At 32.7% G+C, this 14,535-nt stretch overlaps 1 protein-coding gene across 3 annotated transcripts in view; it reads left to right on the plus strand.

Moving 5' to 3' along the window:
- Positions 1–11,303, plus strand: part of Bap170 (Brahma associated protein 170kD) — a 76,439-nt gene extending 65,136 nt beyond the window's left edge. The window contains exons 5-17 of one of the 3 annotated variants that reach the window (XM_017903448.1): positions 123–589; positions 935–1,449; positions 1,673–2,058; positions 2,142–2,361; positions 2,763–3,153; positions 4,279–4,593; positions 5,698–5,904; positions 5,999–8,052; positions 8,241–8,400; positions 8,503–8,661; positions 8,957–9,034; positions 10,139–10,230; positions 10,717–11,303. In XM_017903448.1, coding sequence (XP_017758937.1) covers positions 123–589; positions 935–1,449; positions 1,673–2,058; positions 2,142–2,361; positions 2,763–3,153; positions 4,279–4,593; positions 5,698–5,904; positions 5,999–8,052; positions 8,241–8,400; positions 8,503–8,661; positions 8,957–9,034; positions 10,139–10,230; positions 10,717–10,837 — 5,165 coding nt within the window. In that variant the 3' untranslated portion in view covers positions 10,838–11,303. The remainder of the gene's footprint in view (positions 1–122; positions 590–934; positions 1,450–1,672; positions 2,059–2,141; positions 2,362–2,762; positions 3,154–4,278; positions 4,594–5,697; positions 5,905–5,998; positions 8,053–8,240; positions 8,401–8,502; positions 8,662–8,956; positions 9,035–10,138; positions 10,231–10,716) is intronic. The other 2 variants (XM_017903449.1, XM_017903450.1) reach the window with 2 other exon arrangements.
- The last annotated feature ends 3,232 nt before the right edge of the window (positions 11,304–14,535 follow it).

The following is a 14,535-nucleotide window of genomic DNA, read 5'->3' on the forward strand; positions in this document are numbered from 1 at the left end:
AAAAAAAAAAAAAAAGAAAGAAAAGAAAAAGAAATTGTACTTAAGTAACAGTATCGTTTGTAAAATAAAAATCATACTATTAACAATACATTAACATTCTATCTTTCACATGTCTTTTCTAGAATCTCTTCGTGATTACAATGGCCTTTCGTCGGACCTCTACAAACCATCCAACTACGATAAACTCGCACTATCGCTCCTCTCGCCTCTTCCCAATGAGCAAGACTTCGCCATCAACGTCTGCACGTTGCTGTCGAACGAGGGCAAGCACATCCTACGTCTCGACAAGTATCCCCGTCTCGTGAACATACTCCTGGCGCACGCGGGTGTCTTCGATTCACCTGGTACGCGGCAGCTCTTCATCGAGGTTTATTCCCGAGTGAGGAATTACTCGATCAACTCGTTCTGGTCGGATGTCCTCGACTCCCAGGACGTGATAGATCTTACGAACGAGAGGACGTTCATGAAGAAACCGACAGCCAGTCCACAGACCTTCTCTAGGCGGAAAATCTTGGAGAGGGAGAAGCAGAACAAAAGCACCGTGTCGATGGAGAACGATGAGGCTTCTACGTCGATGGAAATCGATGGGGTAAGATGGAATGAGATACTGTATGTCTTAATAATTAATGGGTTTCATCTTTAGGAAAGGTTTTCTAAGTGACTTCATGTCTAATTTAATTTTTTTAGATTTTAATCCTTTCAGTTTCAGTGAAAGATATGAATTACATATTGTTGCTTTAAAATATGTGCTGAAAGGACAAATATGTTCTCTTATAAATACAAAAGTAATCACTTTTCCTTGTAATGAAATACAATGTCTAAGTTAAATTATGCCAACATAAGTCTATATTTTAAATTAAACATGAAATGCTACTGTATGTCTTTAGCTAGAATAGTGTATGATTTGTCTTATAAAATGAAATATGTTGTACAGGTGATCCCAGACTGTTCAAGATTAGATCCAATTGGATTGCATCAAGATGAAAGTTTAAAAGATCAGAATCAAAACTCCATAAAGTTTGAGGAAGAGGATAAAGATTTGTTTTGTGTTGGACGGACTCTGGGAACGCAGGATCCTTATGGGCAACGTGTGCTACAAATAGCGTCAATCTTACGGAACCTAAGTTTTACTCCAGAAAACGCAACTATATTGGGAAGGAATCGATGTTTCTTGAGATTTGTATTACTGTGTGTGAGAGCAAGGTGGAGCAATTTGCATCAGCTTGGTTTTGACATATTAGGGAATATAGCAAATGAAATAATCTTAAAAGAAGCTGGTGAAAGGATAACAGATGTTGTATTGTCATGTGTGGCAAAGGGAATTGAATCCCAAGACAGGTTTATCGTTATTTCCTGCTTGGAGGTGCTTAATAAAATTAGCCAACAAGACAGCAATGAAGAAATTGTTACATTTGGATTAGAAGACAATGTATATGAACTTATATGCAGGTAAATTACCTTTTATAAATTTCATAGTATATAAACTTTTGCTTTTAATATATCTTTCACCATATTTTTATAATTTTTATCTTCTAAAGATAAGATTCTAAAATCAGAAAAGTACATGAAAGTTTTAATGATGAACCACAACTATATTTGTAATTAATAGACAAATACATGTACAAAGTATATCATAAATGACACAGAAAATTATATTTGTGTTTAATTACAGGTTTTTAGCTCTAAACGACATAGCTCTTTTAGTATATACTTTGGAATGTTTGTACGCGTTGACTTCATTAGGTGAAAGGCCATGTACTAGCGTCGCGCGGGTACGCGGAGCTATCGACACATTAGTCGCTCTTGTTACTGTAGAAGCGCAGAGTTACGGGCCAAAAGCTTGTATTCTGATGAGAGTAATCGAAACAGTATCCACGGTAGCGCCATCACCGAATACTACTCAGAACACTCCAGTTACCGCTACTGCCCCAACTGCAATAGTGTCCTCCGCTGTACCAACTACTCCAGCCACAGTTACTGCGACACCAGCTCCTGTTAGCCCAGCACCTTCGCGGCCAACAACTCCAGCTGCGATTGCAACAAAATCTACAACGCACAGTACGTGCAAAGATATTAAAATAATTTTTTAGAATAAGACCTAAATAATGGTAGATCTACATTTGTTTTGCATATCTGTTTAGAAGCGGTGGAGACGAATAATTCACTTCAACAGCAACATGCACATCAACAAATTATACAAGAAAATGAGCAGTTTGCTCTGAGTTGGTTAAGAGCTACCTTCGAACCTGCACTAGGTGTACGCATAGAACAAGAAGAATTGTACAAAAAATATCTTGGTTGCTGCACAAAAATTGGTAGAAGAGGTGTTATTGCTCCACTTCACTTTCCAAGATGTGTTAGGTAAATAGTGAAGTATAACTCCTTTCAAGCCCATCTTCACTAATATATAAAACGAATGACAAATTAAATATAAAATAAAGAATGGCAAAAATAAAGTATAAAATCTTCAGAAACATTTTTTCATATGCAATTTAGGTATTTGCGTCTCTCTCTCTTTCTCTCTCCTCTCTCTCAATCGGTGTCTTCTTTTGTTTTTTTTCTTTTGTGTTGTTTCTTCTGTTTAACGGAATGGAATACATCGTTTTATTGTCTTAAACGAAGAATGCAACTCTCAACTTATTACATAAACTATACTTACGAGGTATTGCTATGAGCAATTGATCCGAATACAAAGAGTTACCATTCATACAGATTATATTAACTAAAAATCAATGTACTAATAAAAATATACTTTTCTATAGATCTGTATTTGGTGGAAGCGTCGGACCAAATCCATTGAAAGGTGAAACAAGTGGTACTCAGTATTACGAAGGAATCCGAGTACGGGCCACACCTCCCCAAGTAACTTATCCGAGCCAAACTGCGGTTGGGACTAACACAGCTCCAATTCCAGCAGTCAACACAACGCCAGTAAAGGTGCTTCCCGTACAACAGCGTACAATCAAGAGTATAAGTCCTGCTCCTGATAGCACGGCCCTAGACAATCCTGCATCTGGGCCTCCAAGAATCCCTGCCCCTGCATCACCTATCCTAAAAGCCCAGTTATCTGCTCCGCCAAAACCACCATCCAATATCTCGAACACTGCAACTCAGTCCCAAAATCCAGTCACCAAGGTTGATTCTAAAAGTCAGGTGGGTCCAAGTCCTAAGCTTTCTACCATTCTCTCTACCACTCATGACCTTGGTTCTTATTTTGGTTATGGTTTCACTATGCTGTTATAATATGGGCTTTCCTTAACAAAGTTACATTTTGCATGTCTTAAATCCCGTGTACCCCAATGCTACACGTGCGTGCATGCAGATAAGTAGATGTGTGAACATTGAAATCCAGATTATTGAAACATAATTTTTAAAAATATTTCTTTTATAAAATGATTGTTTAGTATCAAACATATGTATATGAAATATATGAAGACATGGTTCTTCTTAGTTTCAAATGAGTGGGATTTGATTGTAAACAGCTGCTATAATGAAGCAAATAAGCTTATTGAATATAAATATAAAATATAAATATTACTATATGCATAAATGGTTACTATAAATATTATTTAAAAATAATATTTTATGTATTCAAAATGGATCTTTTTGCTTAATATATTTAACTGTTATTTATAACAAAGCTTACAATTCTATCTGTTTTAAACTTTTATCGGTAATAGTTAAAAATATATTATTAGCTAAAAAACTTTTTTGCTGCATGATCAATATAGATTTTGTATTTCTGAAGTATATATTTCTGATTGGCATATCCTTCATGCAGGTGTAATTTGTGTCATAGTATAATGTAAGATTCTTGCTATCTCATATTCTTCAATAACAAGTTCTATAAATTTTGTTTTTGATTAATTTTACTTGTTTTACTTCAAATCATATCATGCTTAATAATAAATAAAGTGCTATAACGAGAAAGTGTTTAACTATTATGCCTTATAAATTTCATAAAAAACAAAATTAGTTCTTTAGTTTTATTCATATAATTATTCATAATTGATAAAATTCACTACCAGTGCTGGAATTTGTTCATTGCATATAGCTAAATAATTAGCATACTACATGACGTACCTAACATATAATATCTTATAATGCAGAAATTTAAATAAAGCTAGTAAAGTAATATTGTTTAAATGTTGAACTTTTTACTTTCATCATATCTATTTAAAACTGAATAAATAATTATTTCCGAATTCTAATAATGTTTTTGCTTATATGTAATATCTATAACAATATCATAATTACATTACGATCGTTGTTAATTAGGTGTCAGTATCGCATCCTCATCTGAGTCAAGCATTATTGTCAAGTGGCTCTCAAACGCAGCCACAACCACAACAAGTCCAGCAAATACAACAACAGTGTCAAACTGTCCAGGTAGTTGCAAAGGAAGATAATCGAAGTGGTACTACATCCAGTTCCATAATAAAAAGCCTTCTGGCTACTAAGGTAACGGTCAGCAGCGACTGCATGCCCAGTACTGCTGCGACTTGTGTGTCTACCCCTACTGCCTGTGTAACAAACACTACTGCTAGCATCGCATCCAGCATCAGTGCCAACCAGCTAATAACCAGCAACCAGGTATCATTGTTGTACATTAACAATGAAAACTGTAGTATTTTTATACATATATAGGACATTGAGTTGAGTTTAATATATAGGATCTGTCTAAAGATGGTCTTCTTAAGCGGTATGTCTTCTAAGGTTAAGAGAAAAAAAAAGAAATAAACTGAAAAATATCTATGAACTATATAGTATTAATAGTGTATACCCAATTAAATAAATTTCTTAGTAAATTTTTCTTATAATGTAGTTATAATTTACAGTTGTACAGATTTAATTGCTGTAGTACATCTGTGATAAATTATTTATTTTCAAGTGTATTTTAACCAATTGCTTTGCAGCATTATTTGATAGATATGTATAACAATTCGTTAAACAACATTTATATAAAATATAGATGACTGATATATTGATAGAATATTTTTAACTTATTTTATCCTTTCCAGCTCTTAAAGAGACCATTTTTATTAGATTCACCTTGTACAAGTCTGATGATTATCGTTTCTTTTATATATATGCAGTAATTTTGTAAACATCTTAAAAAAATTTTAGTACATTAAAGTGCAACCATAGATTGTAGGATGGTTAAAGAGATTGATTTTCTGTTCAAACCAAAAAATTTGAAATATGTATACGAAGCATAGCATGTTTATATAATAGTGGATTAGTTAAATAGAATGTAATGTGTAGAATTATTAAGTTTGAATTTAAAATAATTTGTATTTATATTATAGAAAAACCATTTTACAGGATAAGATCGCACTTGGAATCGTACTTAGTTGAATGTATGTCTTAATAAATTTGATTTCAAAGAGTTTTCTTTCTGAATGTTTGCGTTTTGAAGTAGTTATAAATATTATGTTTTTGTTATGCCATTTTCTTTAGTCTAGGAAATAAGTTTTACACATTTGTATATTGTTCAGTTAAAATTTTCAAGTAATACTTAACAACGTGATTATTTTTGAGTTCAGTGAAAATAATAGTATTTTGTATTCTACTAACAAAAGCATGGTTTTCGAAATTGAAGTTATTTTCTTTGCTATAGTAAATAAGAAAATACAAAAAATAATTCTCCAAAGAATAATAAATATTTTATAAATGTAAATCGTACTATTTATATAGGTTGCGCAACGTCAACAACAACAAAGGCTATTACAACAACAGTTAACCAATATATCGCAACCAGCTGCAATTACCACTAATGTAACAACAATACTCCCAAAGACTCCTGTCAACTCGAAACAAAAACCAGCTATCACACCCATTCCTGCCAAAAAAATACAAAGGCTCAATGGAGCCAAATTTATTATGACTAATAATTGTGACAAGGTACAAAATGACTTTTATACTAAATTATGTAAACTTTGCATATTTTTAATTTTTAATTCTTATGAAGTCATAATTCAATACTTTTCTTTTTTAGACTGAAGTAAATGATAATGAAAATATCAACCAAATCGCAACATCGACTACTTCTTCCACAGTGATTTTAAATTCAACTGAAAATCACATATCGTCAACTATTAAAGTATGTCGGCCTCCAACTACAATCGTAACTACAGTAAACAAAACGAGTCAACGTTCAACTTGTACATCAATCGCCGAAGATTCGGACTCAACAAATAATTCTTTAGCATCTAGTAGTGGTATCGGTGGTAGTAGGGATTGTTCTGGTGTCGGCATAGAGGAGGATAACTCTTTGACGAGTTTCGAAGGAATATTGTTAAATGGTGCACCGAGCAATATGGATATCGATGCACAAGATGACGGATCCTCAAAAGATTCATCTAGTATAACATCTAAAGAAAAACCCCTGCAAAGTATGATGCTTGCAGATTTGTTAGAAAGGAAAGTTGATAAAGAGCCCATTTTGAATGGTGTTTTAGGAAAAAATTCTATTAACGAGAAAGGAATGGATTTAGTAGAAAATCATATTAAAAAAGTACTAAAAGAATCTCCTACTGACATTAAAATAAAAGCCGAAGTAGAAGAGGGAAACGTTATACAGACAGATGTATCCGAGGATACTTTATTCGAAGCACCTAGAGGGATAAAGCGAGCTGCCAGCGAATCAGATGAAGTTGACGTGAAGAAAGTAAAATATTCCAATGGTACAATGTCACCGGATCCTGCTGTTGACTCTACTACCGCCGAATCCACTGTCTCGAGTATAAAGTCTGAAGAACAAGACGATGACAAAGATAGCGAGAAAGCAACTGTGTCTTCTACAGCTGCAAACCTTTATGCTGCTTTAGCCGCAGACTGCATAGAAGATGAAACTGATCTTGATGACAATGTAAATGTTAAGGAAGAATCTCCTACCACAATAAAAGAGGAACCTCACATATTTGTTAATCAAATAAATCAACAGCCACCTCAACAACAACAACAACCACTCCAACAGCCACCACAGCAGCAATCACACCAATCAACACAACCACAACCTCAACCACAGGTGCAACAGCAACAACAACAGCAGCAGCAGCAGCAGCAGCAGCAGCCACCACAGTCGCAACCGCAACCGCAGACACAGCCACAGCCACAGTCACAGCCACAGCCACAACAACAATCACAACCACAATCACAACCACAACCACAACCACAACCACAACCACAACCACAACCACTACCACAACCACAGCCGCAACAACAACCTCAACCTCAACAACAACTCATCGTCACAGCACCTAGGCAAATAGTAGTACAACAAACAATTCAACCTAATAACCAGGTTATTATACCAACTGGTCCAGTAAAAGGAAGGCAGGCACAACCTCAACCGCAAGTTTTATTGCAACAAGGAGCAGGAGGTCAATTACAGTACGTCGTATCTGGTGGTGTACCCGGCCAAAATTACGTTCTAGCTCAACCACAAACGACGTTGGTTCAGGGTCAAGCGCAAACTGTGCTGGTAGCTCAGACGACACAGCAGCAAGGAACAGGAGCAAAAACAATAATTATTTTGCAATCTCAAGCAGCTGCTCAACCGACTCAACAAAAAATGGTGGCCGTCACACCTCAGGGACAGCAGGTTGTCGTTACACAAGTCTCGCGTCCTATCTTGCAGAGTCCAGCTCTCGGAAATATACCTCCACCTTTGGTTCCAACATCTGGCACAATACCACAAACTTCTATAATAGTGAATAGTTCCGTAGCACAAACGAATCCGAATACGGTGACCGTTACAATTCCCGCGATGGCCCAACAAACACCAGTGTCGACGAGTGTGCCATCAAGAGTGGTGACACCAACTCCAGCCTCTACTCCACCACCTACCAGACCCACAACGCCTCATCAAGCAGCTGCAACGCACGGATTGGCCGCAAAACAACCCGCTAAAGTAATGAAGACTGTCAGTTCCTCAACTTCCACGGAACCGGAATCTAAACCGTCTACAAGTCAGAATCAACCGGAAAAGACCATCACGATAAAAATTGATCCCAATGCCTATTTGTGTGAATGGCGGGGTTGTTTAAGGTAATTCATTGGTTCTCAGTAGAAGTTAATTTAGTGATGATACTTAAGAATTTAAAGAAAACATTATATGTTTTAAAATGAAAAAAGAATATTAATTATTGATCATTTCATCGTTTCCTCTTATTATTATAAGAAATAAATTAGTAATATTGTCTAATGTTAATACATACATTTTTATATTTGTACAGACAATTTAAAACACCACACGAAGTTTATCTTCATGTATGCGAGGCACATTGTCCAACTGGTGGGGAAGAAATATTATGTCTTTGGGCGAGCTGCGATGCTTTAAAAAGGCGCAGATTTTCGTTAATGACACATTTATATGATAGGCATTGTAATGCGGAAGTAAGTATAGCAATCCTCATTTTTTAAAAATTTCTTTTTTCTATATTACTTCTTAGTATATGAGAAAGAATTTAACTAAAATTGCACTGTAATATTTTACAGACAATGTCGATAAGGAGGAAACAGTTAACGGTAACAGGCAAAACCGAAGTTTCCACGTCGATACCGCCGACTCCTCATCACCCTGGATATGCACCAAATGCAGCATTCCACGCTATTAAACGGCACGCTTTGGAATTTGTAAATCCAAAGGAGTTGATGGTTAGTATGATTCTACAAAATTGCACAAGTCGCGTAAATTATGATAATGCAAATAGCCATAAGTTAATGGTAGTTTTGGTAAAAAGAAAGAAGCACAAAACACTTCTCGATCATGGGGGTAACGAATGCACTAAAATTATGACCTGAAATAGCACAATATATTAATATTAAAAATAACACGTTTAACTATATATTCTGTGTCAATATTTCGGAGAATCCTTTATAGTCCCACGGTTCATAGAGTCTATTGAGTTTTGTTAATGTAATGAAATTTCTTATTCTCTTGGCAAAGCAGCAAAGGCCGACCAAGCCCGCTGCAGCCACCTCAAGCTCTTCTTCTCCCAGACCTGGGCAAAATCCTCCACCAGAACAGGTAAAAACGTGTTCAGAAATTGAAAAAAAAAAAGGATTCACGATTCACAGCCACAGCCCTTGTGCGCTGTTCCTGCCGCCTACTTTTTTTTGCGCTTCATTTTCTTTTGTTTTTCGTAACATATGTTGTCTTTTTAATTTTTAGTTTTACGTTTCACGGTACAACAAACGCGTGTTTTATTAGCATGGATTTCATTTTAGTTTCATTTCGTAGCCAACGTCGTTATATAATTTATGTGTTCACACAGTTGAAGTGTAGTTACGATGATGAAGGGTGCTGGTATAATTTTTTAAACAGCATAATGTATAATATTTGTCGCGCTTTTAATACAGAAAAGTTATCTTTTGCATTCATTGCAATTTAAGAGTTATATTTATAAAGTATGAAAATTTTTATATTTCTATACAATTTTTAAACAGGAAAGAACTTTTTTAAGGATATTGGATTATTCATTAGCAATTGATTTAAATAAAATTATGTTCAGCGTATAAACATTTTTGGTACCAAAGAATGTTAACGTGCCTTGTATGATAAATTTATTGTATATGATACCTTTTGTAGTGATTTTACCTAAAATCAATTTTTTTGTATTATTATGTAATAAATTTATGTAAACATTTTTTGAAAAGATATTTAAAAAGTATTTTTTATATAATTTTACATAGCATGCTATAAATAACTTTTTGTTTTCACATTATGTTATTTATTATTAGCATTATAAATTTATGTTTTATTCACAACGTCGATATATTTTATAAAAAAAATCACATGAAAGAATAATTTGACATTTGTTGCCTTGTAATGTGAAAATGGAATATCAGTGCTTTTCCTGATGTTTTCCATGAAATTGTGCAATCTATTCACATATGACATCATTTCCCAAATCAGTGTTTTCATTTTGTTCTCATAATTGTATTTTACTAATGTTCAAAGCTGTTGCAACTAATTAATTCAAACATCATTAAATAATTGTCATATTCTTGACATACTGTATTTGTTTAGTGTTAATTAAAAAGTGTGGCTAGATTATTTTTTATTTTAATTCATAATTTAGTATGACATGTCGTCAATTTAATCCTTAAATATTTTGTGATTTTTCAACAGGATGACAACGAAGGTCCAGTGACCAAAAGTATTCGCTTGACTGCAGCTCTTATTCTCAGAAACCTAGTCATATATTCAACACATGGCAGAAGGTAAAGTTTGTTTTAATTTCTTACTAATTTATGTCAGTAAAGAAATAAGTAATAATAATAATTAAATATTTATAATTCGTTTGGTACACTTCTGAAATGTACTGTGTTCAAATTTAAATATAACTTTTGCGAATCTTTCTTAAAGTTTCTTAAAGAACATTTATATCCAAACGGAAAATGATTTTTGTAGGGGTGTGCGAGAATCCAAATTACAGACGTTCGGGTCGAGTGAACTCTGATAATATCTCGCGACGTAAGAATATAGGAATCCCCGAATTTTTTAACGATCGTTCATTTTCTTCTCTCTCTCTTTTCTCTTACAACCCAACCCCTCCATCCTCCGTCAGCCTTCAACCCCATTACTTATCTTTTTACCTTTTTATCATTTTTTTATAAGTACTTTTCGTATCAATAAAATTATAGACAAATAACTATATTCTAATTAAATTGACCACATTTTAATATCATTTGTGTTTTGATTTTCAGGCATCTTAGAGCGTACGAACCACATTTGGCAGGTGTCGCATTAAGCAATGTCGAATCATCGAGAACAATCGCACAAGTTCTGTATGATATGAACGATCAAAGCAGCAGTAACCATAGGTGACCTCTTGAACCAGGCCTCTAAAAGAAAGCTCTTTCACGTTGCGAGCAGCGATCAACTCGTTTATTTTGAATTTTAGTGTAAAGTGAGAGAACAAAAGTATGATAAAAAAGATGCGAAAAGTTTGCAAAATCATCGCAAAAGAAAGGTGTGGTTGTGCGTTGTAAGGAAAGAAAGAAGATATAAATGGTGAAAAGGATGTACTAGAAGAGAAGAGGATACGGCAATGTTCCATAATTATTAAAGAGGCCTATAAACTTACTAGGCAAGTCGACTTGCCGATTTAGACTATAATAATGTACTGTAATTAGTTAACACGAACGAAAGACAGTAGTTGAAGTGATTGCAGATCAGTGATAAAAGAAAAAAGCAAACAAAAAACGAGATAATATTTCAAATTTAATATTAATATTTATTTTCTCAACAAGAAGCGGAAGAAATGTTTTTAGTAATCGTGTACAAAAAATGAAGGGCGAAGAAAATACTTTATGGACGTTATAGTTAATTACAATCAATATTATAGTATTATTATTATATTATATTATATTATTATTAATTATTATTAATATAATTATTGTATGTTTTTCATAAGTCAACCACAAGAAAACGTAGAATGTAAAGAAAACCTTTTTATGAAATGTATTTGTTAGGAATTTATGATTTTGCTTATATAATTGCATATTGCAATTACATGGCTATATTATCGTCTCTCTTTTGTTTTATTATCGAGTAATCTTATTCTGTCAAGATAACGTTGGTAAGGCATCGCACATAGCGTGATGATGATGATGATGATAATGATGATGATAATGATGATAATGATGATGATGATGATGATGATGATACTGATGATGATGATGGTGATGATGGTGGTGATGATGATGGCGTATTCCGGCCCCAAGACCATCGTGTAAAAAGTCTAAGAATTTCTTCTGCTTTAGATCGGTTTTAGCTCGGGAACTCCTAGCTGTTCGTTCGACTTCTGTATCTAACTTTAAATCCAGAGATACTCTTAGTAAGGAACTTTTATACTTTTTCGGGCAAACTGAACGTGTCGTGTTGAATCATTTCCTCGATCGTAATACTATTATCATCTACATATATTAACATGGTCTGGTTTGTGTGAATCGTGGAACTCTGAGAAATGACGAGAAGCATCCATAAAATGCTACACACACATCGATTCGATCGAGTCACAGATCAATTATTTCTTCCGAGTTGTCCGTATATTATAGATACAGGTGTAAGTATATTTATACTTGGAACTTAGAAAGGCCTAAATGTTCTTAAAGCCAGTGTTTTTCAAATTTTCAGCACTAAAAAAGAATGGATGGGTGAGAAGAAACTAAAAAAAAGCACTTTCCTAGGTAAATCTTTGCCAGTATTTGAAGAATTTTTTTTAGCAGTTTATAATAACAACTAATGAAAAGATAGAACCATTAGAATAATTTTATTTTAATTCAAATGAATTAGATTGGACGCCATTTGGAAATCAAAATGATAGAACAAACATTATTTCATATATTTATTTATTTATTTTTGTTTTATAAAAACTGATACGTTAAGATACGAAAATAGCAAAGATCTTAATAGCATAATGCTTGTACTTGAAATTCTAATATGATGCTTCTACAAATTTTCAAACAACCACTTTAAGGATAAGTGATTCTCGCGGCGCGTGATGATAAAGCTTTTTCTTTTTTTCTCATCCTAAATCATTATGAAATATTATCGACTTCTTTGTATCATAAGCTATATAAAATAGAGGTAACGAAAGAAAGTGTACCATGAAATGGTAATTATGGTTATTTCGTGAAATTGAAAAATAAAAAACGATTAAATTTTCAAACCGGTAAGAATTAATTTTTCGTTGGAATGTATTATTGTGATTCAAATGGAAAACATTTATTTGTTCGTTTCCTAAACGTTAAAAAAAAAAAGAAGAAAGTGAACGATAATATATATTTTTTACGTTATCAGATATGACGAAGATCGCGAGACTAGGTTGCATTTACACGAGTCGTTCGTCGAGTTACCCAGCTATCCAGGCGGGATCGCGAATTGAAAAATTATAGGACGATCGTATTCAAATGAAGTTGGAGGAATAAAGTATATATGTATAATTATAAATATTTGTACATAATACCTGTATTTCATTCATGATGTTATGAGCTCTGTGTAAATTTTTCTTAAAGGTGTAAGATTAAATGTCTGGCGAAGCGAAGTGAGAAAAACAATTCTTGTATTATAATAGGAATATGACAAAACGTAGGAGTTGCAAGGTACATAAAAATTTTTGTAATTATCGAATCGACATACAGCGGACGCTGAGAAGAGAAAACTGGCTGGCACTGATTGTAATGAGAAAAAAAAAAATAATTGCTAATTTAAACATCGTGAATTGTAAAACAATGAAAACATTGTGCGAGCCTCTGTTATGTATTTTATATATAGATTATACATATTATATATATATAAAATACATATAAGTATATATATATAAATATATACATAAATCAAATTGAATAGCTGAACGTTTAGAAGAGAAATCTTATGAGAGGCTTTTTATTTTTATTATTTGTAATTACCTAGTTTACATGTTCACCGTTTCGTACGATCATCGAGATCATAACAATATGTGTAAAGGAATAAAAGAATGATATAATAAATTACTAAATACAAAAGGAGAACTACTAAAATTAAACGTACGAATTATTTGAACGTTTATTCTCTGATTGCACTATATATTTTATAGAAGCAAGCAAGTCTCAGCGTACCTGATTAAAAAATTTAGTAACGAACAATATTCTTGGTTGAATTTTCGAACGATTTTGCTGTCGCTTTGCCACATTATCATCTGCACGTATACATATGTTCTGGAGAATGAGTTAAATACAGTAATTACTTTGTACACTGGTTATATTCTTTATTTTGACATTTTGCGATCAAAAAATTTGCGTCTTTTTGAAATTTAATATTTGTAAAATTGATTTACTCTTTTTCATTTACATGATTAAACTCGACAAATATAAAAGACGATTTGTTTCTTAATATGCTTCGTGAAATCTAATATTTTAGATAGTCAAATAAAAATGACTTTAAAAGATATTTAAATATTTACTTAATGTTAAAAAGCAAAAAAAAATTATTAAATTTGATATTGGAAATAAATAATTCTACATTTTTTTATTATTATACAATCACATTTTAACTTTATTAATTCAGCAATTAAAATATATAAACAAATACAATAAACTATCATCTTAATATATCAGTCACATTTATAATATATAACAATTTCTATTAAATTATAATATTCGTACAGTCTTATAACTTGTTAACTTAAAACTTACTATTTTGAAGAGTTGTTTATAAACGTTATTAAAATTTTACAGCAATTATAAAAATTACAATTAGAAGTAATATTTTTATTCTCAATACAGATGATAATATAAAAACTTTTTTAAACTTTATATTACTATAGTCAGCCCTGCTCCACAGAAGATAAGTTTACCTACAAGCAATTTAGGTTGTTCCTGATAATAATTAAACGTTATTGTTTATGTAATTATTACAATTAAATTAAAAACTAAAATCATATAATTGATATGTTAAAGTATGCTTTTATTTTAAAAAATAACTGTATTTTATTGTTCATTTTATTTTGCTTATTAAATTAAAATACAGCCTTCTTCTTTCCC

The sequence above is a fragment of the Eufriesea mexicana genome, unplaced genomic scaffold (assembly GCF_001483705.2).
Source record: "Eufriesea mexicana isolate 0111107269 unplaced genomic scaffold, ASM148370v2 scaffold2234, whole genome shotgun sequence".
In the NCBI taxonomy this organism is placed as follows: domain Eukaryota; kingdom Metazoa; phylum Arthropoda; class Insecta; order Hymenoptera; family Apidae; genus Eufriesea; species Eufriesea mexicana.